The sequence below is a fragment of the Tachypleus tridentatus genome, chromosome 7, assembly GCF_004210375.1.
Source record: "Tachypleus tridentatus isolate NWPU-2018 chromosome 7, ASM421037v1, whole genome shotgun sequence".
NCBI classification, from domain to species: domain Eukaryota; kingdom Metazoa; phylum Arthropoda; class Merostomata; order Xiphosura; family Limulidae; genus Tachypleus; species Tachypleus tridentatus.
The window spans coordinates 142657197-142684674 of NC_134831.1; the positions used below are offsets into that span (position 1 = coordinate 142657197).

The window sequence follows — 27478 nt, forward strand, 5'->3', positions numbered from 1 at the left end:
CTTCTCAATCTTTTAGCTCAATAAATTTTAATGATATATGGATAACAAACCTATAAACAAAAATTATGTATAATTATTACATGTACCTCTACAAAGACATAGACTGACTTAAAAAAGCATTTTCTGTGATTGAACAAGCTGGAATAATGAATGTACTGTTTGGAATTTAGCTTTAAGTTAGTATGTTGTGTCTTTTGTTACTCAAACTTAGATAATATAATAGGTATCACATTATAACTTCCAAGCTGGTAAGCTTTGAATTTTTCATAATGAGCATAAAAGCATACTTATATATATATTAAAAAAAAGTTCACATAAGTAAAAATGAATTACAGAATGAAATACTAAATTCCTCGACAAATATAATTTATTTTACTTGCATTAAAATGAGTAATAGTTACAATGTTGTTCAAATCTTAACTAAGAATTTTCCCTCACTTTAAGAAAATCAAAAATTAATTGACTAATGTAATAGAAACCTTTTGGGTTATATTTGTTTTAGCCCTGTAATTGTTTATACCTTTTACCTGGAAATAAACGTTACATGTGGTGTAACAATGAATAGTTGTTTTTTTATATGGATATGGTTATCTTAATCTGCTTTCAATAAATAACATTTATACCGGTGCAGATAAATCCTCATTTTTATTTACCTTATTATTGTTTTTTGAGGGTATAATAATACTGCATGTTCATCCCACTATTGTAGTATATCATGATCAGAATGTTTTTCTATTACCTCAGTGAATTAAAGAATTACTTTATATTTGATGCTAATCTATGTAAGAAGATGACAACGTTGTACTTTTATATTAAAGTAAATACAGATTAAAATGTGTTTTACATCATTTTTATATTTTTTCATTTTTACTTGTATTACAATTTACAAGTCAATTATTTCTGTCTTTCTATGATGGTAAAGAAAAAGAGCTTTTCATACCAATTATACCTGCGTAAAATGAGACTTGAAAACCAAAAGCTTAGGCCAAAAAGTTCCTTAGAGCATATAAATATCTCAACATTATCCCTGTGTTTCATCATTTCAAGCTTGCAAATATCAATCTTCAAGATTCAGCTACTTATTAACTATCAAGCCCTACAAGGTGAAGAAATTTCAAATGAAATAACAACTATCAGAAGAACTTAACAACCATCTAGGAGACTTCCTCAAGAACATCTCATGGTACAATTTTATACAATTAAAATATCTTGTGAACCCAAGCAATGATGACAAAACTGCTCAGGTTGAACATAACTTCTCTTGACCCTAACCATTTAATATTCAACTTAAGTAACATTATTTTATCTAACTAATGTATGTACTTGTCTTGTCTAAAAGTATTACATTGCACAAGTAGTGAATAAGACACAAAAAATGGATCCCAGTGATAGCAAATGGCATAATGATCAGTGTTATGAGGTTTAACAGGAGTTTTTAATTTATTTGTCAAAAACTTGTTTGTCTTGTCATTGATGAGAGATAAAACCATAAAATATACATAAATGTACTGATGAAACTTAAGTTTCTTTACTGAAGGTATATTATCTGGGTTATCTTAATTATAAAATAAAAAAAGCTAGGATCAAGCTTATTCTCAATGTTTTATCTGTATTTCTTTAAACCTACCTGAAAAACTTGGCAAGCTTAATCTCAGAAAATAACTTCAAAATACTTGCATACAAACATGAAGTATTTAGGTTTCATGTTAGAAAACAGTTCATATACAACCTACCACAACAAAGTAGACAGCATTAAGAGTTTTTATAGGTCTATATATACACGTATATTTATGCAAAACTATTAGGATGACAAAGTTCGCTATTTGAAAATTGCTTACTTTTGCTGTGATAGTGACACAATTATACTTTTATAAGAAACTTGGACTTAAGTTCTTTATTGAAAAGCATTTTTAGTTTCCTATCTACCTGAAAATTAACACAACTGATTACTTTACTGAAAGGCATCCTCATATTTTAACACATGTAAATAACTTTTGAACTAATGAATTCATTTTTGGTAGCTAGCTTCCCATTATCCATCTGTAAAATTAGTAAGGTAACCTATTTACTGAAAGGCAGTATATGTATATCATAGCTGGGAAATTTAGAATGATTAAGTTATTTGTTGAAAGATAGTATATTTGTACTTACAGAAGAAATTTCACAGTTAAATGCATTGTTGAAAATCTACATATTTGTAATTACCTGAAAAACTTGCCATGATTAAGTTATTTGTTGAAAGGTAGTATTTCTGTACTTACCTGAGAAATTTGGCATGATTAAGCTCCTTGTTGGAAGGTATCTTACAAGCAGAAATGACTATCACCTTCCTTCCATATGAGTCATCACCTGAAACCAAATATCAGATACAATGAAACACTAATAGTTTATTAATAAAAACTTATTTAGTATACAAGTATCTGAAGAACAGAATGTGTTTACAAACTTATTTCAGATTGTTATATTCTATTGTTGGATTCTAAAAACATGAATTAATACTAAATGTTTTTGTGTTTTTTAATTTAAAAAAAATACATTATTAAGTTCAATATAAAACAAACGTAGTATATTTGCACTTTTGTTACTGGTTTTTATACAACACTGATAAATCTCTTTTGTTGATAGTAATGTAAAAATGTTTTATGCTGTCCTCAAGCACCTCACTGTAATAAAACATTTATGTTAATAACTCACATGGTCTAGTGGGTTAACCACATACAGAAGTGCAATACATGTGGTTCAACAGTTTACCAACATAAAACTGTGATTGAGAAAATTAAGATTACAAAATATTTATAGATACATAAACCTGAAATAATCACATCCTCTAATGCCTATCTGACTGAGATTTAGGCAAGCAACTAGCTAAAAAAGTAGTTTCATATCCACCACATATTTTAAATTAACTCTATGTGTTTGAGTGGGGATTAAAGTGCACGTGTCACAATTTTTTGCAGAAAGTCATTGAACATGGTATGATGTATCTGATGTCATAACTATCAACTATTAATTTTATTGCTGATTAAGCAGCAATTCTTAATAGCGGGAGAGTAAATGCCAGATATAAAATACAAAAATACTGAAAAAACTGTAGCTATACACTTCAGATATTCTACTGGTTATGCAACTGCAATGTGCAAACTCTGCAATGAACAAAAATACTTAAGATGAGCATCACCTTTCACTGTGACTTGTTAGAATATGTTGAAAATTCCCAGACATACTTTCAGCACAAATACTTTTGTAACACCTCAAATTTCTTTTGTATAAAAATAAGTAAATATTAAATTTTGTATAGATTACTCAAAGCTTGCCGAAGTAAATGTGGAATTAGAGTCAACTTTCCTTCTCAAATACAATAGTCAGTTCATTGGACAAGCCACATTCTTGTTCAGCCAGTAGCAACATATTTAAAAAAATCCTAAAGAGTATTAAGAGCTTTTATGTGCAAATACTTTTGCTTAAAAAAAGCCACAACTGTAAGAATTTGTAAAAGTTTTGAATTACTTAATGATTGCCATTTCATACACATGGGTTTACAATTAAAAATCATAGAATAATACTTTTAATAGGTCTCATAGATACAGTTTTACAATTGCAAGTCCACCTTGGAGATTAATGTGCTTCTGTTTCCAATGGATGTTTAACAAATAGTTTTTAAACATTCCATTATGAATTTATATTTAATTCTCCATAACAGTAAGGATCTTTCACTGACACTTTTCATTTAGTTAATATGAATGAAAAAAAGGTATTTCATAAGTTAATAATTGTTTATTGTTGTTTCAAATTATTAGGTAATTATTTTGCTATAAGTTATGACAACATTTACCCTTAAGCCATTTAATGTAGGAGCTCTAAGTGTGTAAGACATAAAAGTGCACATATACAGTACAAGTTTACCATATACGTTAACACTTACCAAGAAACAATCAACAACAAAAAAATAACAATTTGAACAGTAAGTGACGTCACCTACTGGTATTCTTGTGACAGGTTTTAAATATTCCAGTACATAATAGCACTTGACCCAAATATAAACCATTGCCTAGAGCTAAAGGTCACAGGTTTGATCTAATTACTTATAAGTATCAAAATGTGTACACTACTGAATGAAGACTTTTGTGATCCACTTTAATAGGTAAAAAAAAAATATAGAGGAGTAAAAAAAATTACTTCTCATTCAGGCCTTTTTAAAGTATTACAAAGAGCGAAGTATTACTTGATATGTTGGAGTTCAACAACAAGCATATTCTTTCACTTGAGCTACTTACACTAAACTTTAAACTTAATGGATATAGCAAGACAATTTCAGTTTTATTCAGCAGTAAAAAACCTCCAGATCACATGATCTGTTTTATCTGCTAATACATTTTTAACAATAATTATCAGCATGCACAGCAAAAAAGTTTATCATTCTACTTTACAGAATACTTTTAATAATTAGGAGAAAATTCTGATTGTTATGATAACTTTGAACTTTTGACTATGTTCCAAGAACACACAATTTATTGATAAAATGCCAGGACATTACATATTATTTGAGATTTACCTGTATGAATACCTCTGCTTTTATAAGTCCAACTTTAGAAAATAACAAAACCTTCTGTGGTATTATTCTACTTGTCATGGCTATCAAAAATTTTCTTTCCTTTGAAAACAGTTACCAGTGACACTATACTACTGTCTATCATTTAATATTTTTAAGTTTCACAACCCAATAATCAATAGATGTACCTATGTTATAATGCATTTCAAGTGTACAAAATTCAAGTTTTTATGAAGAAATAAAAAAATGGTCTATCCAAACTATGGGCTTTTTAACACAGCAAAACTACAAACTTTACAATCTTAAAACAAATAATTCAAAAATAGATCTCTTGATAAAAAAAATAATATATTAAACAAACAACACTGTGGTGAAGTAATTCATTATAATGAAAAACCTACTTAAAGTGAAAATGTATTCTAAAGATATCTAGTATAGGTAGTACAGGTTTTAAAACTTTAATTAAAATAAAGTACAGAATAACATTTTGACCTCCTTAGGACATCTTCAGGCTAACAAAGAGAGTTTGCAACTGACCATTGTGAGTGCAAACTCTCTTTGTTAACCTGAAGATGACCTAAGAAGGTCGAAACATTGTTTTGTACTTTATTTTAATTAAAGTTTTAATACTCATACCAGCCATTTTTTAAAATACTGAACAGCACTGAAGAAAGACATCATAACACCAACTAGAAACATTTATAGACAGATCTGTTGTATTTAGGTAACGGATTAGGGCTTAATTGGACTCTCTTATCCCAATATACAAATTCAACTGTGAAAAATAAAATACATTGGTAAAATATAGTGATTTCCATTAAATAACATCATCAGAGCAGTGTATTTTATGCTTAAAAATGTACAACCTCAAGTTTTTACATAGTGATAGAAAAATGACCTGTCCACACTACTGGCTTTTCATTTTCATTACTATTCTGTTAAATTTTGTGACAAAAACTAACAGAGGAAAACACAACTTAAGCTTTGAAACTGGTTTGTGTTATTTTTTAACTTTAATAAATCAGATAAACCAACACAGCTGACGTATGAATCAGAGTGATTCATTATACTTTCAGCCCTCTGAATTTTCCAATGGAAAAAACCTATATAGTTGAAACTATAAAACTGATAATTAAATTAATGAATAATACAAAAAAGCACATCTATTCAGTTTTTATTTCCCACAATATTAACCCTATAAGGAATCAGATGACTGATTTGACCAATTTTAGAATGATGAAACTATGTATTCTATTAACACTGGATTTTGTAAGTATATTTCAATCATTAAAACAGTAAACTAAATAACTGTAGTTTAGACAAATTATTGCAATGAATAAAAGTAAAATAAGAATCAGCACTGTGATATTGATAGGTCAAGCAGGTTGTTACAGAATAGGTCTAATGTACTCATCATGCAAAACTGTCCAATGATAAGCAAAAGCCTTTTGGTGTGCCTAACTTAGGTTCACTACTGTTTGGATCAGAAAATGGTGACTATATTTATTTACATTCGTGGCAATGAGTAAATATTAATGATCACATGACATTATTGCTGAACTAATTGCCTTTGGTCCCATCTGAGTCTAAACATACCCATTGATTGATTGAAGTAAGAGAAAGAATAAAAACAAAATGGCACAAAATTAGTAACATGTTTTGCAACTCCAGTTCTTCATTTCTGTAAAAAACATGAAGTGTTGAATCTGTCATTAAAGTCCTACAAATAAAGTCTGATTTTGGACTCAAACAACAAGAAGAGTTCAAGGCTTCCAAGAATACAGAACTGTTTTAGATTTGAGGTTTTAGCACATCCCTATGCCATAAATACAATATGAGAACACACTAACTGCCATATGACTTGCCATCTGGGATTTTTCAAAACTTGAATTAGGTAAATTAACAAAAGCACCACTTTTCAATGGGGAGGAAGCAAGTACCGATTAGAAATACATTTCTCCGTTTAGGAAAATTATTTCTGATACATTACCTCCCACTTACATTTATAACTATAGTCTTAAATGAAACAGGTGGAGAGACTAGTGCAATAGATATAAACAAGTATCCTTCAAAAGCATCTGAAAAACACCCATGAATGGTGATCCTCTTTGAGGGAGAAACACACATGGGAGACCATGCCACTTTTGTACCAAGTATACTCTGCACTCAGTGGAATTAGTTAGTGTATATATAGCCAGAAAGTGAAAAGAGCAAAACCAAAAGGAATGTGGAGAAAATTAAAATGGATGTGCTCCAAGATGTAGACTGACCAGGACAAGTTAGACCATATGCAGCAGGTCACTTCCAGTCAAACACCAAACAGCATTGGAATTACAACTTCTGATCCATGGTATGAAGAGGATCCATATCATCTTCACCACAAGTGAAATAGAATGGAATTATATACATGTCAAACTAATCTACTAAACAGGACACATTAAGCAAACTCAATCTGACTTGATCCCCTTGGTGCAACTGCAGCCTCAGGCAGTGGGAAACTCTGAGCTGGAGTGCTAAATGGAGAACCTTTGGCCCAAAGAACTCTACAGAAGTTGGAATGCATGTGTGTGTAATATCAACCTCTGGAATCCACTGCACAAAGGTGGAGAGTGTGAGGTAAAAATACAATATTGGAGTAAGGGTGAAGAACCAACTTATGTGAGGAGTTATGTTGATTGGTCCATATTCAATCCAAAGCCAATCACGGAGAATCAACATTTCGGTAATGGAAAGAAAAGCAGTCCCATTTAAAGGGATAACATGCAATGTGAAGAAACTTCTCCAAAGTAACATCATCCTCTGAATATGATCACACAGAAGTTGGAGTGCAACATAAGCCTCTGAGTTCCATTGCAGAGAAGTGAATTGCTTCTGTAAAATATATGAAACCTCATCTTCCACATAGAATTGCAGAGAATGCGGGTGCTGCATCATGAGCCTTAAGACCCAGTGTGTATGGTGATAAATAACAGCACTAAAGGAAAGGATAATAACTTATTAAAATAAATTATATGTGAGAATGTAGAGAGATGCAAAAAAATGAAATGTTAAGAATATTTTATAAAATATTAATAAGGTATGTACATTTTTACCATGCCTTTATTTTAAACTTTTCATTGTAATGTACTACAGACTATACAGTATAAACTGATTAAGATAGCTACAGTTACTAATATCACAAAGAAAGTGAAAATATATATAAACATTTAACTTCAATTAAAAAGTGCTTTTGATATTTACTTTACCGGATCTAGGGATCTAAGAATTTTTTATATTCACGTTTCGCTTAGCGAATTACAGTACAGGAGACAAAGGTGGAATGGAATGAAAAAGGAGAAAATATCCTTCTCTCAAAGCTTGGATCACCCAAGAATTGGTTGTGAAAAACCAGGCATCAAGAAACAAAATTGGCTAAACAAGCCTCCACTGGATCAAAAACACCTGAAATCACTGGAATTACTGGAAACAATGAATCCAACATAAGATACATGGCAAAATCTGGAATCCCTAATGGTAGAAATTGGTAAAGGATAGCAATTTGCAAGAGGCAAAACAGTTATGGGAGAGGTTCTGGTATCATGATGAGAAAAACGAATAATCAAAAACTGAAGGGTCTATTGTGAAGTCATTAAGTCTACATGTGATTCTAAGGTTTCTGGAAAATCTCAAAAAAGCTTTAAAAACTTATGGAGAAGAGGAGCTATTTGAAAGTTACAAAGATAAGGGGAAGGTAGATGAACCTGTGAAAACACAGCATCTTTCTCAAAACAATCCCAATAGCAACATATCCATATGTGAAGGGATAGGGCCACAGAGGACAATAGTACCAAGGAGAATGAAGGACAGAAAATATATCCCCAAAAGAATCCTTAGGAAATCAGTGGAGTGCCTTAGAAAGGAGGTATATGTTGGATACAAACTTCAGGAGAGCTCTAAAGATAAGATGAGGGTAGTAAAATGGATATGGCAGAAATGGAGAGGATTATCAAAAACAGACCTCCACATTAGCAAAAGTGATTCAAACTGCTGAAAGTCAAGTAAGAGCTGATCAACTTGCTGATAAGCCAAAACACAAAGATCAAAGTCCATGGAGGATTAAGCAAAATAACATCAGTCCTCAACTGAGAAACAAATATTGAGCAAAAACTCTGATGTCAGAAGAAGGAAAGTTGGTTGGTTAGTTGACTTAGTGTTTTATGGCACAAAGCAGCTAGGCTATCTGTGCCAAACATCCAGTAAAAAATTAAAATTAAATTTAGTAAAATTCATAAAAGGAAACTATGGTAAACAAAACAAAGTGTAAGAAAAACATAAATAGCATAAAACCAATGTTTACATCTAGTCTGCAATGTTAAGAGAAAAACTACAGTAACACAAGTAGTAAAGGACTTTCTGTAGCATAATTGTAATTATCATAATTTGCCAGGAAGACTAACAGGTAAGTACAAAAACAACCATAAGTCACCTGAAGTTGGCCTTTCCAGTCCTGGTTCCAAGTTATTTGACGTTATGACCACTTTCAAAAAGTAAAGTAAGAAACGTTTTAAAAGACTTGTAGCAAAATTTTAATAATAACTCACCAGAATGACTAATGGGTAGTTCAAATGGATAGTTCAAACAACAGCATTAGTCACCTGAAGTTGGCCTTTCCAGTCCTGCTTTTGAGTTATTTAATGTTATGGCCATTTTCTAATTTCAAATCAAACAAAATGGACTTTGATTCTTAAAAGGGAATCACATAGGTCTAATGTATAAATTAAAAACTTAAATGGCATTAAAAAAATTAAGGGCCTTTAAAAAACTAAAAACATTACCAAGGTGGACAGTATCGCCATCACCAATAACACTGTCTCCCGTTATGGACAAACCATGGGACAGAACATGTTTAAAATGGTGCCATTGTTGAGAGTTGTAATGACAGCAAGAAAGTAAAATGTGGCTTACTGCAAACTGTGTGTTATACAGACTACACACACACACTGTATACAGTTCCAGATGAAAGAAAATGAGTTAAAAAACTGTGACCAATGCATAATCTAGTTAGAACAACTTCCTCTTTCCAATCCTTAAGGTAGCGAGATGGCCAGAGTTCAATAGAGGGTTTTATTTGGAAAAGCTTGTTTTTGCATTGTTCACTCCAAGTGGACTGCCAGCTGGCAAGGAGCCAAGCCTTAAATACAGGACCATAGTCCATGTACAAAACAGGTACAGCAGTGATAGTGCCAGAGCAGATAGATTTAGCTGCGGTGTTGGTGAGCTTGTTCCTGTGAATACCAACGTGGCCTGGTATTCAGAAAAACTGGATAGAAGTAGATGTTAAAGAGAAATGGGCCAGTTGGTTCTGAATATTGGCGAGAACAGGTTGTGAACTAACATGAAGGGATTCCAGGGCCAGTAGAAAACAAAGCGAGTCAGTATAAATAGTGCAGTTTGAGTACTGCTTAGCTTCTACGTGATTCAGGGCATGAGAATTGGCATACAGTTCAGCAGTGAACACGGAAGCTGTACAGGGATTCTCGTGCAACCACCGAACCACAACAAACCATGGCAGAGCCCACACAGTCACCTGATTTCGAAACATCTGAAGAAATAGGAATGGAAGGATGGTTTGAAAGATGTTCAGCAAATAGCAGATAGTATTTCAAATTGGTAGTACCTGCTTTTCTCAGATGACTTAAAGATGGGTCACATTTGGTGACTGTAAGCAGCCATGGTGGGATGGGCTGACCAGTTGATACAACGTTATCCAAGGACAAACCCAATTCATCCAATTGTGCCAGGATACAAAGATCAAAAGGAGCAACAGCAAATCGTCTGTTTTGAAAAAGCATGTCCTACCATGGAAGAAAAACACAAATACTGGTGAGATGCTGTGGTAAGGAATGAAGTTTCGAAGTATATAGTAAAGACAGTTGCAAATAGCAGAGGTGTAGAGGAGGTTCAAGATACTTTGTGTATAAGCTCTGGAGTGGGGAAGTGCAGAAGGCCCTGGTGCAGAGCCAAAGTCCCTGATGATGAACAGGGTCCAGCATCTTTAAGGCTGAAGTGGTGGCAGAGCTATAGACCAGAGACCCATAGCCCAGTTTCAATCAAATAAGAGCACAATGTCTTTAGCACAGTATATCGATCTGCTCCTCAAGAGGTGGAAGAGAGGACACTGAGGATGTTCAGTGCTCTTGTACATTTGACTCGTAGCTACTTGATGTGTGGTATAAAGTTCAGCTTACGGTCAAAGATAAGCTCCAAGAACTTTCTCTCAGGGACCACGGATAGTACAACTTTGTCAACACGGAGTTCAGGATTAGGGTGAATACCTCATTGGCAGCAAAAGTGCATGCAAATGGTTTTAGAGAGAGAAGTTAAAGCTTTTTGCTGTGGTCCACTTCAGTAAACAAGTGAGGACAGTCTGTAGTTGCCGCTCAGTGTTAGATGACTGACATGAGATGTGAAAGTTGTTGACATAGAGCCCATTTGCAACAGTGAGAGGGAGTTGTTGGGTGATGGCATTAATATTTATACTGTAAAGTGTGACACTCAAAACACAGCCCTCAGGGACTCTAAGTTCCTGTAGAGAAGAACAAGAAAGTGTCAAACCCACATGAACTTGGAATTCCTATGCATTAAAAAATGTTTAATAAAATCAGGCAAATGGCCACATAACCCATATATATGGAGGTCTCACAAAATGCCATACCTCCATGTTGTATCATAAGCCTTCTCAATGTCAAAGAATAAAAGATATCGTTTGAGAAAGGCTTCTCTGATTGATGTTTCAAGTTGAATCAGTTAGTCCACAGTGGAGTGCTTTTGGAATCCACACTGGGTGGAAGGAGGTTGTTTGATTCGAGGAACCAAACAAGGCGAGCATTAACCATTCTCTATGGTTTTACAGAGACAGCTCATCAAAGCAATTAGACGGTAGTTTGAAGGAATCTGGGGATCCTTCCCAGGCTTAGAGAAAGGTAGGACAATAGCCTGGCACCAGGAAAAACATTCTCCTGCCAGATCTGGCTAAAAACAATCAGAAGAATAGCAGGAGAAGCAAGAGATAGATGGCACAGCATTTCATAGTGTACATCATCAGGTCCAACCGATGTACTGCGAGACCAACAAAGGGCCAGTTTGAGTTCTACCAGTGTAAAGGGACAATTATATTCATATAGACAATCAGCTCAAAAGGAAAGGGGTGATCACTGTGCCCGGGTCTTGATGCCTAAGATGGAGGTAGAAGCAGAAGTGCTAGGTACCCAGCAAAAGCTTTCATTTGTTTTGAGAATGATTCTTTTGGAGGCACAAAGAGATCCTGGCCATCAGAGAGCAAGACTGAGAGGGGGTCAGAATTATATTTCCCACTGACCTATCAAATCTTGTCCCATGTAACTTTGGAACTGGTGGTAAAAGATATGCTGGTTGTGAACTTAATCCAAGATTCCTTCTGGCTTTGAAGTGTAGCCCACTGAGCATGTGTACAGACCTGCTGGAAAGCAATGAGGTGCGAGAGTGTGGGATATTTATGAAAAGTATTCCAGGCTCATTTTTGAGCCTTCCGTGCCACGTGGCAGACAGGATTCCACCACTGATGGGGATATTTTGGAAAATGTGTTGAGGTTTTAGGAATACAATAAGCAGCTGCTTGTATAATACATTCAGTTACTGCTGCCACATACTCGTCTATTGATGGCTTACAGATGATGGAAGGATCAAGTTCTGAAAGAGCAATGAAAGAGGGCCAGTTGGCATGATCCAGCTTCCACTGGGTCACATGGGTCAGGTGGCATCAACCACGGCTGGCCTCTCTCAAAATTATAGGAAAATGATTACTGTCAACCCTCCATGAAAAATGAGAATACTGAAGGGGAGCAAATTGAGAGATCAATAGCAGTAAGGGACTGACTAGGTGCATGAAAATAAATATAAAAACTAGTATTGAAAAGAGAAAAGTTGTGATCTGAGAGCATATGTTCTATTGAGCGACTCCTCCTCATCAATATCAGTACCTCTCCAGAGGGGATTATGTCCATTAAAGTCCCCCAGGATTAAACAGGAAGATGGCAACTGTTCAATGATAGTATCAGGATCTGATTGATTCAGGAGACAGGTAAAGAGAACAAACAGTGATGGTACGACCAAAGGAAATATGGCCCGGCATGGCCAAGCGTGTTAAGGTGTGCGACTCGTAATCTGAGGATCGCGGGTTCGCATCCCCATTGCGCCAAACATGCTCGCCCTTTCAGCCATGGGGGCATTATAATGTTATGGTCAATCCCACTATTCGTTGGTAAAAGAGTAGCCCAAGAGTTGGCAGTGGGTGGTGATGACTAGCTGCCTTCCCTCTGGTCTTACACTGCTAAATTAGGGATGGCTAGCACAGATTGCCCTCAAGTAGCTTTGTGCGAGATTTAAAAACAAACAAAAATCAAACCAAAGGAAACACGGATTGCTATGGCCTCCAAGGGTGTGTCAAGTGGCAAAGAGAGGGTGGGCACTTTCTGATCAATTAACAGTGCCACGCCTCCAAGCACTCGTCCATCACACAGCCTGTCATTTCTGTACAAAGAAAACTGCTGAAAGGTGACTGTATCAACAGGTTTCAGAAATGTTTCCTGTAAGAAAAGACATACAAGATGGTAGAAAGCAATCAATGTTTTGATGTCATCCAGATGAGAACACAAACCTCAAAAGTTCTGCTGCAGCAAGGTGGCCATTTTTATTTACATATAGGCAAGTTGAGTGGAGAACCCTTTTGTTTATGACCATGTCTTTTTTCCTTACTGTTCTTATTCAAGGGAGGTCTATCGATCTCCACTGATCCTACCCTGGGTCAATTGGGCAGGTCTTTGCTGTTGGAAGGGGATTCCAGTGACTGAGGACTTGAGCAAATGATCGTTTTGCATCTAGGGATGTGAGAAAAAGGTGTATCCGAGGAAATGCCTGTATCCAGAACCAGAGGAAGTGGATCTTGGGATTTTTTGGAATGTATGTAAGGGACAGTGGATTCATAAACTTTTTTAACCATGGAAGTCAAAAGACTTTTCATTTGTTTTGAGAATGATTCTTTTGGAGGCACAGAGAGATCTGTCTGCACTCCCAATATAGTAGTGGAACAAAGTGCAGCAGCATATTTCCAAGATGAAATGGTGGACAGCAACTTTTGAGCCTCAGGATAAGCAATGTTATGAATCATTTTCAAATTCTGCACCTCTTTTTCTTCCAACCATTTAGGGCAAGAACAAAAGTAGAATGGGTGAGAGCCATTGCAGTTGATGCAATAAGGGTCCATTTCACAGTCATAGACATTGTGGTCCTTGCCACTGCAACGATCACATCAAGGAACCATGACATGACATCTTTGAGTGACCAACACTGGAAACATCAGAGAGGGTTTGGAATGTTTAGCTGTACCATCCATTAAGATAACCAGCCTTGATGGTGGCAGGTGGATGTGATGATGTAAATGTCAGAAAGAGGAAACTGGTGAGCATCATATTTCCATCTTTGTGAGGGGAGATACGTCTCACTGCATAAACTCCTTGAGTGGAGAAACCACCGATAATCTCTGACTCGGGGATGTTCTTCAAATCTCTCTCAACAATAACTCCTTGTGATGAATTCAAAGTAGCATGAGGTGTAACCTCAATAGGTATATCCCCAATTGCTTTTGAATGCAAGAGGAGTTCACTATGTTGAGATGTGGATGTTTCCACCAATATGTCACCAGATAAAAGCTTCTTTACTGAGCTTGGAGAGCCAGCAAGTCCCTTCTGAATGAAAAAGGGAGACATTTGCCCTAAAAGTTTCTCTGAAAGAGAATGTAGGATAAGAAAATGAGGTACAACAGATGTTACAAATGTTGAAGATTGCTGCTCAGAATCTTCAAAACATGGTAGTTTACCTATGGAACTGTTTCTTCACTATTTTATTTAAGTTTTTATTTGGAGGATCCATAACAAAAAAAGGAAATTTTGGTGCCCAATGACCCCAGCTGCCATAGAGCCCCTCTGAGGGGATGCACTACAATGTCAAACAAGAACACTGCAGCAATCCCACAGTTTCATGAGCACTATACCCAAACACCAGCATCAGATACAATGTCCACAACACCTGTTGAAAACATCCAACACTGGTACTTGGTTGACCCTAGCCCAAGTGGAGAAGCCAATTAATCCAAGGCAAGCCCACCCAAAAGCTGCCTATCTATAGGAATTCAAGGCCAAAGTGGTGTGTTAGGGTTGAACCCCTCAACCACCAAGATACTCTCTTCCCCTTCACAGGTTGCCACACACAGCAAACACATGGGTGGATGTTTAGATCCCAGAGAGAGTAAACTGAAAGAACAGAACCTTCCCTGGGAGGTCCCCTCACCACATACAGGAATCCACACCGAGGGGGAGAAGGAGAGAAAATAAGGGGTTCTAATAACTGATGTCATGCAAAAAAGGAACGAAAAGTATCATGTGAAAACCAGAAAACAGAACACACATAAGAAACCATATCCAAAAGGGCAGAGTTAGGCCTAGTAGATCTCATAGAAGATGCATGGGAAGGCATAGCATAATTAGGGGTAGGACAAAAAAGAAAAAAAAAAGTCAAAATCCTCCTCGCCATGAGGGACCTGAATATTGTCAGGAGAAAATGGGAGCCTTATATAACAACAAATATCTCAACAACTGATGGCCGAAAAATCTACAGTTAAAACTCCCAGACCTGAAGCTAGTAATGGCACCAGAAGTAGTGGTAATAATATCAGAAGTAATAAAACTCAAACTTCAGAATTTATCTTAAATTGTGATGAAGTCAAAAATGAAAAAACAAAATCAAGAAATAAAGATAAAATATTATCATGGCAAACTAATATGGAAAACTAACTGTACCTAGTGAAGAAATCAAGGGAGTCACATGCATCAGGAGGGTGTATCATGCTCCTTTTGGTGGAGGGCTGTCACATGATGACTTACATGCAAAATGCAGTTGAACCACATTGATCATTGGGTAAGTAGAAGTTCAAGGTAGATGGCATGTGAGAAATGCTTTATATATAGAGGGCAGCAATGAAAGACAACAGCTATGCATGCAAAATGCAGTTGAACCACATTGATCATTGGGTACATGAAAGTTCAAGGCAGATGGCATGTAATAAATACTTTGTACATGGAGGGCAGCAATGAAAGAGAATAGCTGTACATGTGAGAGGAGGTAATGTACCACATTGGGATTACTTATTTTAACAGTTAACTTTTTCGCATTTTTTTTAATTTTATGGTTTCATTGCTACATTTCGTAGCACTAAAGCAAAAATCCTCATGTTAAAATCAGTAAATCACAGTAGAAAAACTATTATCTGTTTCCAACAGAGCTAATATAAGCAGTTTAGTGTCATATTTCACACCAGTACTAAGCTAGTGAAATTTTAAACAATTTATTTTACTTAAATTTTGTTAAGCCAAACTGAAAGGTTTGTACTTTTTACATTTTGGTTACTTTTTCTAAAAAAAATACATAAAAACAATGATTTCTAGTACTCATTGTGTATTCTAGCTGTTTAAACTTGAGCAAATATTTCAAAGCACTATGTAATCTCACAAATTTGGGTGTCCCCTAAAAAAATACATTTAACATTCAAACATGCATTTTAGAACATGATAAGCACATTAAGTACTACAAAAGTATGTCTCAAAACTACTACAACTTGTATGGTTTTCTAAGAAGGCTATAGATAGGTAAACAGTTTTGTTACTGTTAATAACGTTAAATTAAATCAACACAAATCAAGGAGTTCCTGCCAAATGAAAAATAATGATGGGAAAACTAAATGTATAATTGTAAAATTTAGATAGGCAGCCATATAAAGGTGATTAGCAAGCAATCTCAAAATTCATAGAGAGAGAGGATGAGTTTCTTTGTTGAGTTTGATAAATTTTATTGATAGTTTAGAAAATACAGAAAGTAGGGGGGCACAAGTTTTAGATTATTGTTAGTATTGATGTACAGTTTGTATTTTCAATTGGTTGGAAACTGTAGCATCCTACTTCAGATGTAAGTAAGTCTGAGCCAAGATGTCATGTGATACAGAAAAATTAAGTACAAGATTTTTCAAAAAAATATTTATTTTAAAAATTAACAAGTAAAAGCTTAAACAATACAAAAATGTTGATTATGAACTACATTTTCATGTCAAAGTTTTTGACATATATTGATAGTAAAGTTGTTCAATTAAATTCTGAATGTAACACTGTAAACAATTATCATGAGCACTCTAATTCAATCATACAGAAATATTTTAAGTGGTAGTCCTTGAAATCTTTGCTCTTTTTATAAACACATGCTAGCAATACAAACCACTAATCCCATGCAAAATTATAATTGTTAGTACAGACCTGCAATTTCTACAATCCCATATTTGGCAATGTCTGAAAAATCATCTATATAATCATCATCTAGTATTCCATTTGTTGTACTGGCTAATGCTTCTTCAAAGTTTTCATCCATCAGTCTGTCAGACAAAGGTGAGTCAAGATACTGGTAACTGTCATCACAGTTCATTTCTGCTTCCTGATCTATTTCTGTTTCTATGTAAAAAAAACAACAAAAAACTAACAATATTTGACACTGAGATAAAGAAGTAAATTTATGAAGGGAAAAAAAATAAACACTTTTTTATGATTTGTCTGAATTTACTCATTTAATATCATACTTGATAAATAATTATAAGAAACTGAGATTCCATGGAATATACAATTACAAAATATTAGAAATGTTCCAAAAACACAAACAAATTAATGAATTTTATTTCAGAGTAAAATGTTACAAAGATTTTTTTTTATCTTAAAACTACCAAAAGTACTCAGAAATAAAGTAAATACTATTATACACAAACCAACCTCACCTGAAGATGCTGCCTGAATTAATTCGGTATCATCAAATTCCAAGGCAGGTTCATAGTCACAATCATGATTATCTGGCACACTATCACTGTTGGTAGAGTCACCTACATGTACAAAAGAAAGATAAAGTATACACACATATCTATCAACACTTATATTAATATGCAAGACATTCAGGTGAACACACATACAAGAACTAACCTATCACAGAGGAGAAAGTGGTGAGGTACAAAGGTGAGAGTACACAAGTCCAAGAATCACAATGTATATACTCACTTTGTACACTAAGTTTTGCTATGAAATCACTTAGGATGTTGTAAGTTCCAATTTTAAATATTTGGTACTGTACTGTTAGGAAATTTAACGAGTTAATATTCGATAACTTTTATATATTAAACATTTTAAACAGAAAATTGATGTAGATACACTACCTACTCTCTTCTTTTGAATATCACAGCAGTTTTCAAATCATGAGATGTACATGTATATTGTGGTTTGGGAATGTTAATATCCTTGTTCAACTGTGTTTAAATAAATTAATATAATGCACAACTTCATATATGATGTTTATGCCAAGTAATACATTATTATATGTAGTGTTCACTATAATGTAATTAAACTTAACAGTCAATATACTGTTTTTCAGAAGATTTTTCACATTGTCAACAAGGCATATTTTGAAAATACCTTGGTTTTAAAGAATAAGGTGTTGTATATATGAACCTACATTCATATGCCTTTGACCTAAGGCATATGAAATAATACTAGTGAAATATATAAAGTAACATGTAAAACTAACAGCTATGTTACATTTTGCAACTTTCTTAGATTTGTTATGTTTGAAATAAATTATTTTTAAACAAATTTTAGACAGTAATTAATCTCAATTGAAAAGTTAAAATACACAAGGCATTACTGTTAACTGCCAACTTTACTTACTTTACTGTTACAATTCTAATTTATAAATCTGTAACTATTCTTTAACATTGTATAAGAAGTTAACTTGTATCAAACCATCACTGTAAATCCACTTGTTGATTTTTTAAAATTTTGTTTGTCCATCTTAAAGAATAACTATTTTTGATAAGAGCCTATCACACATTAAGAATATATTATCTATTTATTAATTTTCAAACATTATTTATTTATTTATGTTTGTACACAACCTTCATTGAACCTTGTTCTGGTGCCAAACTAAATGTTTGATCATTTCTTAATAAAACAGCTAAAAAGTCTTAAATATTATTCTATAGATCAAAAATTAAACTATTGGATAATAGTAAATTTTTTTTTTCAGTTTCTCTAAGCATTTCTTTCACTTTTTTTGTTGTGAAAATACTTGTTAAATTATATCTGTTTGAAAGCTACCAAAATATTCTAGACACAGGAATACATATTCACTACAAAACAAAAGTTATACAACTACAAGTTGGTTAAGTCTTGATAAAGCTGTACTGTTTATTGTTGATGCATGGCTCTTTGTTTAAAAGTATGGTGTTTTAACTTAACAAATACACTAGGGCCTAAGTGATTTGTGATGTTTGTAAACATTAGATATTTTTTGTTCATCAGCATAAGAAAAGATGGTGTTTCTCTAAATAATAAAAATAATAATTTTATTTTTAGAATTTTTGCAAAAACATTAAAGAAGGGTTATTTGTTATAGATATTCCTCAAATAGGAACAGTCAACATTACCCACCACCTAAACTAATCTTTTTTATCTTAATGATTAATGGGATTTAATTATCACTCTAATAGCACATACACCCACCCACACACACATACTTTCTGTAGCAATATGACATGAATCATGAGCCTTAAGATTCACAATGTAGGCACTTGTCTATGCTCAGATAAGAAATACAAAAAAGGTTAGTAGTAGACTGGAATTTGGTAAAGAAAAAAAAACAAAAACACACACAACAACAATAAAATTTATAATAAAAAAAATAATTTTAGTTCAGTCTATTTTTTAGCTCATTATCAGAAAAGAAACTCAACAGCCCAAACTATTAGAGAGTGAACTTTCCTTCATCAGGATCAATTGGTTGATTATTTGAGTTGCAACAATCAATCAATTTTAATTATAGCATAATATACTATAAAGTGAATAGGATGAAGGGAAATGTAAAAAACAGCAATATGTTTATCCATATTTGTTTAATTATAAAGAGTTGGTTGTTTATGTTTTAGTCAACAATATAAGAAAAAGGATGGTGACTTATTGAAATTGGTTGTTTAGATGATTCTGGAGATGAGTTATCAAATATTAGATGGTCTTATCAAACCTCATAAGATCATCCATAAGACTGATATAGTAAAGGTTCCTGATTTCTTTGTGCTATATTTTAAAGTTTAAGAATTTCAAAAAAGACAGGTTATGTTCTAGTTAAGACAGTTATTTTTCTAAGCACTGTTGGCAGAATGTAAAGCCAGAATTTTACAAAACTTCTTGAAAAGTAAAGGGATAGTTTAAAATTTCTTAACATTGTGCAAGAACAACATTGATTATTTCTGTATTTTACCATAGATAGTTTAACATTTAGATTGATATATCTTAATTGTTTGAATAACTAACACTTATGGAAAATATCTTTAAAATCAGGTAAATGGTATAATGTTTTTCTGGACATAGTTAGAACATATTTATTGAAGTTGATATATTAACATTGAAACTGTTTTAAATGAAAGCTATCTGCAGCTTCAATAAAAGTTTTTAACTGTATACTTAAAAACTTTTAATTATTTATTTGATTCTCTCCCCTTTCTCATTTGAAATTTTAAAATTTCTCAACTTGAAAAAATTTATTGAAGCTAATAGTTTTTGCTTCTAAAACAATTATGTTAGACACACATAGTAAATGTAACAATCTTTGCTCCAACATAGTGGCATCCATTTTATTTTATAACATCACGTTTGTTAATTTCTTCTTAACGTAATCAAATACTTTACCAATTGTTTTTTCTCTTTTATAATTAGAAGTAACAAAAATATTTCAAAAAGTATAGATAAACTGGTATCATATACAATGCATAAAGTTACAGGATATCAGTCTGAAATAAATTGGTTTCCCATTCAACAATCCCATTAGTTTAATATACAAAGGTTGTATAAATTACATTAAAATGATTTTGAAGCCTCATCATGTTGATAATGTATATTGCCATGTTCTGTCACACTATATCTGACAATTAGACATCTTGGCAATAGCCATTACCAAATGATCTGCCTTAAGGCTATTATGTCCAAAGCACATCATTCCTCCCTAACTGCTTTCCATAAATATCTAGAGTATGAAGAAAATAGTTCCTTAGCACCTAATTCAACAGTTTTATTGTACAAAGTTTCATGCTGCCTTTGGCAACATGACTGGTATGTCTTTACTTGTTACAATACATTGCACTTTGTTTATCACAGCTAAGGTATGACTTGTTGTAGGTTTTGTTCTGAATGGTTGTGGCAATTTTCCATATGGAAGAATCTAAATTTTGAATCTGAAAACATTTTATAATCTGATGAATATTTTTGATACATTTTCAGCAGCATCAAACTACTTAATAAACACCATTCAATGTAAAACTGAAGTTCTGACACAAACTATTCCTCTGCAACATCCTATGGGCCGTTGTTGTCACATGACTTATTGATTTGTTTGTTGAAAATCAGTTCAACATAATGTATTTAGCCATTTGCATTTTATTAAACCAAAAGGCAATGAACTGTTGAAATGGAAAGACTTTTGATCTAAATGCTGTACTAGTATATGAAATTAGTTTAATAATAATAATATAACATTCCAAGGTTAATTCCTATTTTATGACTATTTTTTTACTCGTCTTTTTTTTTCTGGAAATTAATATTCTAAGTTCTTTCTACATTTTCATATTAAAAATGTATAAATATAATCTTTATCAGCAATTAAACTGAAGTTTTAATCAAATACTGAGTTATGATGGATGGTAGAAGTCTTATTATAGCTAGTCATTGCTGTCATATGGACCACAGGGAACCATTTGATTATTGAATGTTGTCCTAACACACACACACACACACACCCTTTAAAGAGAGTAAAATGTTAAACCCATGCGTTATCTTTCAAAAACATCACTGACTGTTCTCATAAAATGCTCTTCCACAACAGTCAGTACTTCAGAAGTGAATCACCTTGTTAGAAAAATGAAAACTACATTAACTGGAACTCTTAAACTTGTGTCCTCTTATCCTGTTTCTTCAGAATATGACAAAAAAAAAGTCAGAAGACTTTATTTTATCACATTTATAGTTAACCTTCTAAACTTCAATAAGTCTCCTCTTACCCTTCCCACTTTAAAGAAAATGAAGTTAAGATAGCTCTTCTACCACTGAAATCACCCTATTTTTAGTATTAATAGCAATTCTCTCCTCTGAACCCCTTCAAATAAGTCATGAACACCCTTTCTTAGATAAGAATATGAAAACTGCATAAAGCATTTTAAGACCACAAGTGTCTATAAATATACCTTAAATTCCTATTAACTTTATTAATAGCAACAAAGTGCTACCTCAATGATTTGGATGACCTATCCACTTCTTGGCAAAGATCCTCTTTTTAAGCAATGTTATTACACTAGTTCCTATCAACAGAAGAACACTGATCTATTTATGTCAAAAGTGATTTCAAGGGCAATATATCTACTTTACAGATATGACAAATTGAAGAGGTGAATAGCACTAACAGGATTTTGTGTGTATTATAAAATATATTAAGTACACACTAAATATTATTGAAGGACTTACTCGTACAGCGTTATACTGATTAATTACAATCATTACCCAGTGCAAGTTAGGACTAACAAAACTAGTAAACTAAGCATTAGTTATCAATGTTATTAATATTAAATAAAAATATACAACTTATCATTTTGATTTGTTATTTTATAGTATGCGTGAGTGCAAGCCCACTCCTACAAGTACCCTATTTATAGTTCTATTAATAACAATTAACAATCAAATTACGCTGACAATTTATTATTAAATCTTAGTATTATTATTAAAATTCAGTACTTACAGTATTAAAAAAACAAGAGAGAGATAATAATACAGTCGTTAACTTTACTAGTTTGTATAAAAATTACCAAACTTCTGTTTTAGCTAATTCAGTATCCCATTCTGCGAGATGGCCAATGTTACTTGTTGCTGATAAATGTAAACTACCATTTCCAAAGTAATCTAAACTAGGCCTTAAATTAACTAATCTTCAGAAGTCCTTACCCGAGAAACGTCTTTCGTACGTTCTTCCGTTCTCATTTTCACATTTGTCCATCTTCAAAAATTAAAATTTAAATGACTTAACGTTTTCACTAGTACAACTAAATTATTCGATCAGCGAATATTCATGTTAGATTTACTGTTAAAGTACCATGAATATTTGTAAGATATGTTAATCCTGTATTTAGGTATGATCCTTCTACGATGCTCTCATTCCCATTTCTTTCTCACACATCGTCACATAGTAGAAGACGTAGGTTACACATGACACACAAACCCATTTCCGCTCTGTGATCTTAGCTACTGATGTCAGAGATGATTTTTTTTCTTCTTAACTACCGACTTCCATTGCTACTAACAAATACTCACTATTTTTTTCTTATCTAACCTTCAAAATGTATTCATTTGTGTTTGATAATTATAGTATTTTGTGTCAAAATAAACATCACAACAAATACTGCTACATATGAATTTTAACGTTTTACCATTTGTAATGCTCAGGATACTATCAATAAACAAATATATATATGGTATTTCTGTTTGTCGAATTTCTTGCAAAGCTACTCGAATGCTAATTTTAAAGTGATAGACTATAGGGAATAAAACAAATCAATGCCATCAATCGCCAACTTCTGGTTACTCAATTAGCATGAAAAACTCGATTGTTACCCATGACCTCAAAGTGTGGAGTGCGATATTTTATTTTTCTTTTTAGTGGTATTAGGGCACAAACGTAAATAATCTACAGTTCGGCTCCCTAACCATTGGATCGCACTTGGTCGAAACAAACAAATAGCTGGAAACGTTATAAGAATAAAATTTAGACCTAAGCAACTTACACACAAAAAAAAAACACGTTTTAAAATAAAATTTGCGAAAACAACAATTCAAAGAGGGCACAATTACAAAACAGCTTTTGAATTTGATTGCACGTTCCTATATTTGTCGATAATAATATAAAATTACTGTTCAGTGACTTTGTTCTTCCAGTTAAATTGTTGTCAAACAGTTTTCTTTCAAACATTTATGTTTATAACATTTTATTTCAACTAGATGAAAGATCCTGCCATTGGATAAGATTGCCCAGTTGCTTTGCGCCAATAAACACCAAACAACAACAGTCATTGGGAAACGTAACAAACAAATATCACGGCCTAGCATATACTAGTGATAATGGCGATTGACTCCAAAGCTGCGGTAGGCGGAATAAAAATTAATTGTCTGACATGCTTGCCTTTTTAGTCGTGAGGGGATTGTAAGTGATGGTATATCTTACAATTCAAGTGCAGAAGCCCATAAGTTACCAATGTATGATGTTGACTAGTTGTCTTCTCTCTAGTCTATCACTTGAACTTTAAGTATGTATCTTAAACGAGATGGAAAAAAATACTTTCAAAAATAGAGACAAAACGACAAAGAATTCCTGTATGATAATTTTTTGCTATTTTTGACTCCGATGCAGTTTTTATTTTGCAACAAACAAAAATTGTTAGTATTGTGTCACATCACCACTATTTTATTATATATAAACTTTTGCTGGTGAACTGCAACAAACGTTATTACAACCAGGGCCAAACAAAAACAGAAATACAAAACACAATTTTCAAATAACTGCAAATTTTATCATTTACAAACAACCATTAGTAGACCCGTGATGGCCAGAACCAGGTACAAATGTTAAAGAGCAATATGATATAAATCTCAGTGTTATTAGTTTTAATCAATAAAGTGATTAGGGAAAAAAAAAGAACAAAAATATCATTCCAAAAGAAAGAAAAAAAACACACAGTATTATACAATTAAATATTTTCTCAAGACGAATAACAATATCGAGCAATAATTTGGAGTAATTCTAACCGTACTCTCTTGAACTGAGATGTTTTCACGATTAAGAAAGACTTTTTTTTTTAATTTTCTGATAAGACCACGAGGTTACATCTCACGTGACTAGCTATTCCCATAAATCTACACAATCTTTTACAACATTATCTCTGTACTCCACCACTAGGGGAGGCTTATGTCAGTTTCATAATATATACTCGAAATCAACGTGCTCCAGTTAGAAGATAAGTGTATGACTAAAAATTCTTAATATAAAAAGCTGATGGAAGGAATAATAAATGAACGGTAAACATAACCAAAACAAATTAAAAGTAGAATTTGCAATCTCGCAAACGACATATACTGAATCACTTTTCAATTTCTTAACAAAAGCTTATTCATAAAATATGCAGTTAGGATTAATTGGTTTAGATTTATTCGAATCCCATTAGAAGATGTTATTAAAAACAAATTAGAGAACCGTTTTAACTGTTGTCTAGATAAAGAAACTATTTTCTTATTTATGACAATTTTTGTTTAAAAAGTATATTTTGTCAAAGAAAATCAACTTTGACAACAGAAAGTATATACTTGTTTGTTATTTTTTAAGTTCGCGCGAAACTACAGGAGGGCTATCTGCGCTAGCCGTTCGTAATTTAACAGTGTAAGATTAGAGGGAAGGTAGCTAGTCATCATCACCCACCGCCAACTCTTGAGCTACTCTTTTACCAACGAATAGTGGGATTGACCGTCACATTATAACGTTCCCACGACTGAAAGGGCGAGCATGTGTGATGTGACGGAGATTCGAACCCGCTATCCTCAGATTACGAGTCGATTGCCTTAACCACCTGGCCATGCCAGGCCGAGTACATGTTAATTTTCAAAACACTTTATTTCATTAATGAGTTAAAGCGTGCGACTGTAATCCGAGGGTCGCGGGTTCGCATCCGTGTCGCGCCAAACATGCTCGTCCTTTTAGCTGTGGGGGCATTATAATGTGACGGTGGGTGGACTAGCTGCGCTAGTCCTACACTGCTAAATTAGGGACGGCTAGCGCAGATAGCCCTTCAGTAGCTTTACTCGAAATTCAAAACAAACAAAAAATAATTCACGGCAGAGGCCATACATTTAGGAGAACCATTAGAAGTGTCATAATGTTTTAGTTATTTGTTTCATTCAGTGAATAAAATTCTGCTTGTGAGGTTCATTGTGTCAATGAAGTTACCAATTTTTCTATTTAAAAAATGAAAACAATTTGTTACAAGTACAATTTTGAAACAGGTTTGAAACTATTTACACAACTGCACACCTCTACATACATCTTAAAGAAAACTCAATCATGATTACTAAAGTGAGTGAATAATAAATTATCATAATAATTTAAAATAGTAAAACTGGAGTATAAGTAAAGAATGTGAGTGATAAGAAAGTGTTACTATTTATTGAAAATATGTACAATTATATAAAATAATAAATACGCAATTAAAACAAAAGCCTTTCCAATGAATGACCGAATCAAAGCACATAAAAACAAATGCATTTACTTAAATAAAAAGCAAAATAAAGTTAAGCCGTTTCAAACTGATCAACATGAGTGCATTTATATAACAAAACATGGTAAACCTTTTAAGGAGAAAATTCAAAGCTATGTGCATATATATATAACAGAAAATTAAATTAAAATGTCTATGTATATATAACGAAAGAAATAACAAAAGTAAAATAATCAAATATGAATAGTTTAGACGACATATTTACACAATCTACATCAAAAAATGGCGCTGTTACTCTTGATGATGGAGCTTCCTAGTAGGTACTGGGCAGTTGTTTTGACTTGTCTGAAGTTAGTGGAACCGCATTTGATATCTTGACAAGGGTCTGCTCCACTGATCGGTTAGTGAAGATGATGGTTATTGGTTGGTCCGTTTTGGTTAACTTCTCTGGCTAACTTGATTTCATCATGCTGGTAGTTCGTCATGTAGTGAAAAAACTACTAATTAACTGAAGAACAAAATAGCCAAAGTATTAAAAATTCAATCTTATGCAGCAAAAGCCTAGATTGAAAATGTAAGATTGGATGAATTCATATAGGTAAAAAAGTCAACATCGAGTGTAGGTTGAAAGGGGTCATATCTGTTTCGTTACAGCTATTACTTCTCCCTAAAAATTACGTTTAGAGGCTAAGTAATCAATGGATTACCTTGGTTGAGAGACATTCCTACGGGGTTCACATTTGCTCACACTCTAATCACCAATGAAACTTTTATTAATGACGTACATTGAATTCACGCCCAATAGATTTCATTAGGTCTCTGCTTAATGAATACTTTTCTTAACCAAACTACTCTGTTCCGTTTCCATGATAAATATCAGTACCCTTACCCTTTGACCCAAATCCATTCTTACTAGTACCGTTTAGTTATTATATAAACATCATTCCATAAGGAAGGAATGCAGTCGATACTGCAAAATTGAATCACATATACACGAGTAAACTTGTGTTAGCTCATACTTTTATCATTAGAATCCATTAACCTGTTTTTCGTTTCATGTTAGAGTCCTTCTTCTAGTTACAACCTTAATACCAACTTTGGTAGAATTTACAAACACATGAGTATTTTATGTTTATTCATTCTACACCTTGTAGTAAAACAATTTTAAGAAAATATTTAAAAGTATTTCAATCTGCATAATTGAAAATATTCTATTTAATTAGCATAAACACTTGTAGATCTAGTTTATTTTAATTTTTAGTACTTAAACTACTGTTTTCAAATTTCAGTTACTACTGAAAATTTTGCTAACTTATAAGAATTTTGTTTTAATCCAGTCGAAATATCTCTTACTATTACGAAAAAACAACATACAGAAATTTGTTTTGATTCGGAAATACAGTGAATTTCTCACACTGTGAGTCTTTTCATTGCTCTTACTTTTCCGTGAAATTTCGAGTCCGGCATACACAGGTGGTTAA

General features: G+C 33.1%; 1 protein-coding gene across 1 annotated transcript in view; it reads right to left on the minus strand.

The window, feature by feature from the left end:
• The window catches only part of LOC143257826 (rho GTPase-activating protein 8-like), a 45005-nt gene extending 22033 nt beyond the window's left edge, over positions 1-22972 (minus strand). The window contains exons 1-4 of the mRNA XM_076516854.1: positions 22684-22972; positions 17433-17534; positions 16924-17115; positions 2262-2349 (exon numbers count right to left, since the gene is read on the minus strand). Coding sequence (XP_076372969.1) covers positions 2262-2349; positions 16924-17115; positions 17433-17534; positions 22684-22735 — 434 coding nt within the window. The 5' untranslated portion in view covers positions 22736-22972. The remainder of the gene's footprint in view (positions 1-2261; positions 2350-16923; positions 17116-17432; positions 17535-22683) is intronic.
• Positions 22973-27478: the final 4506 nt, after the last annotated feature.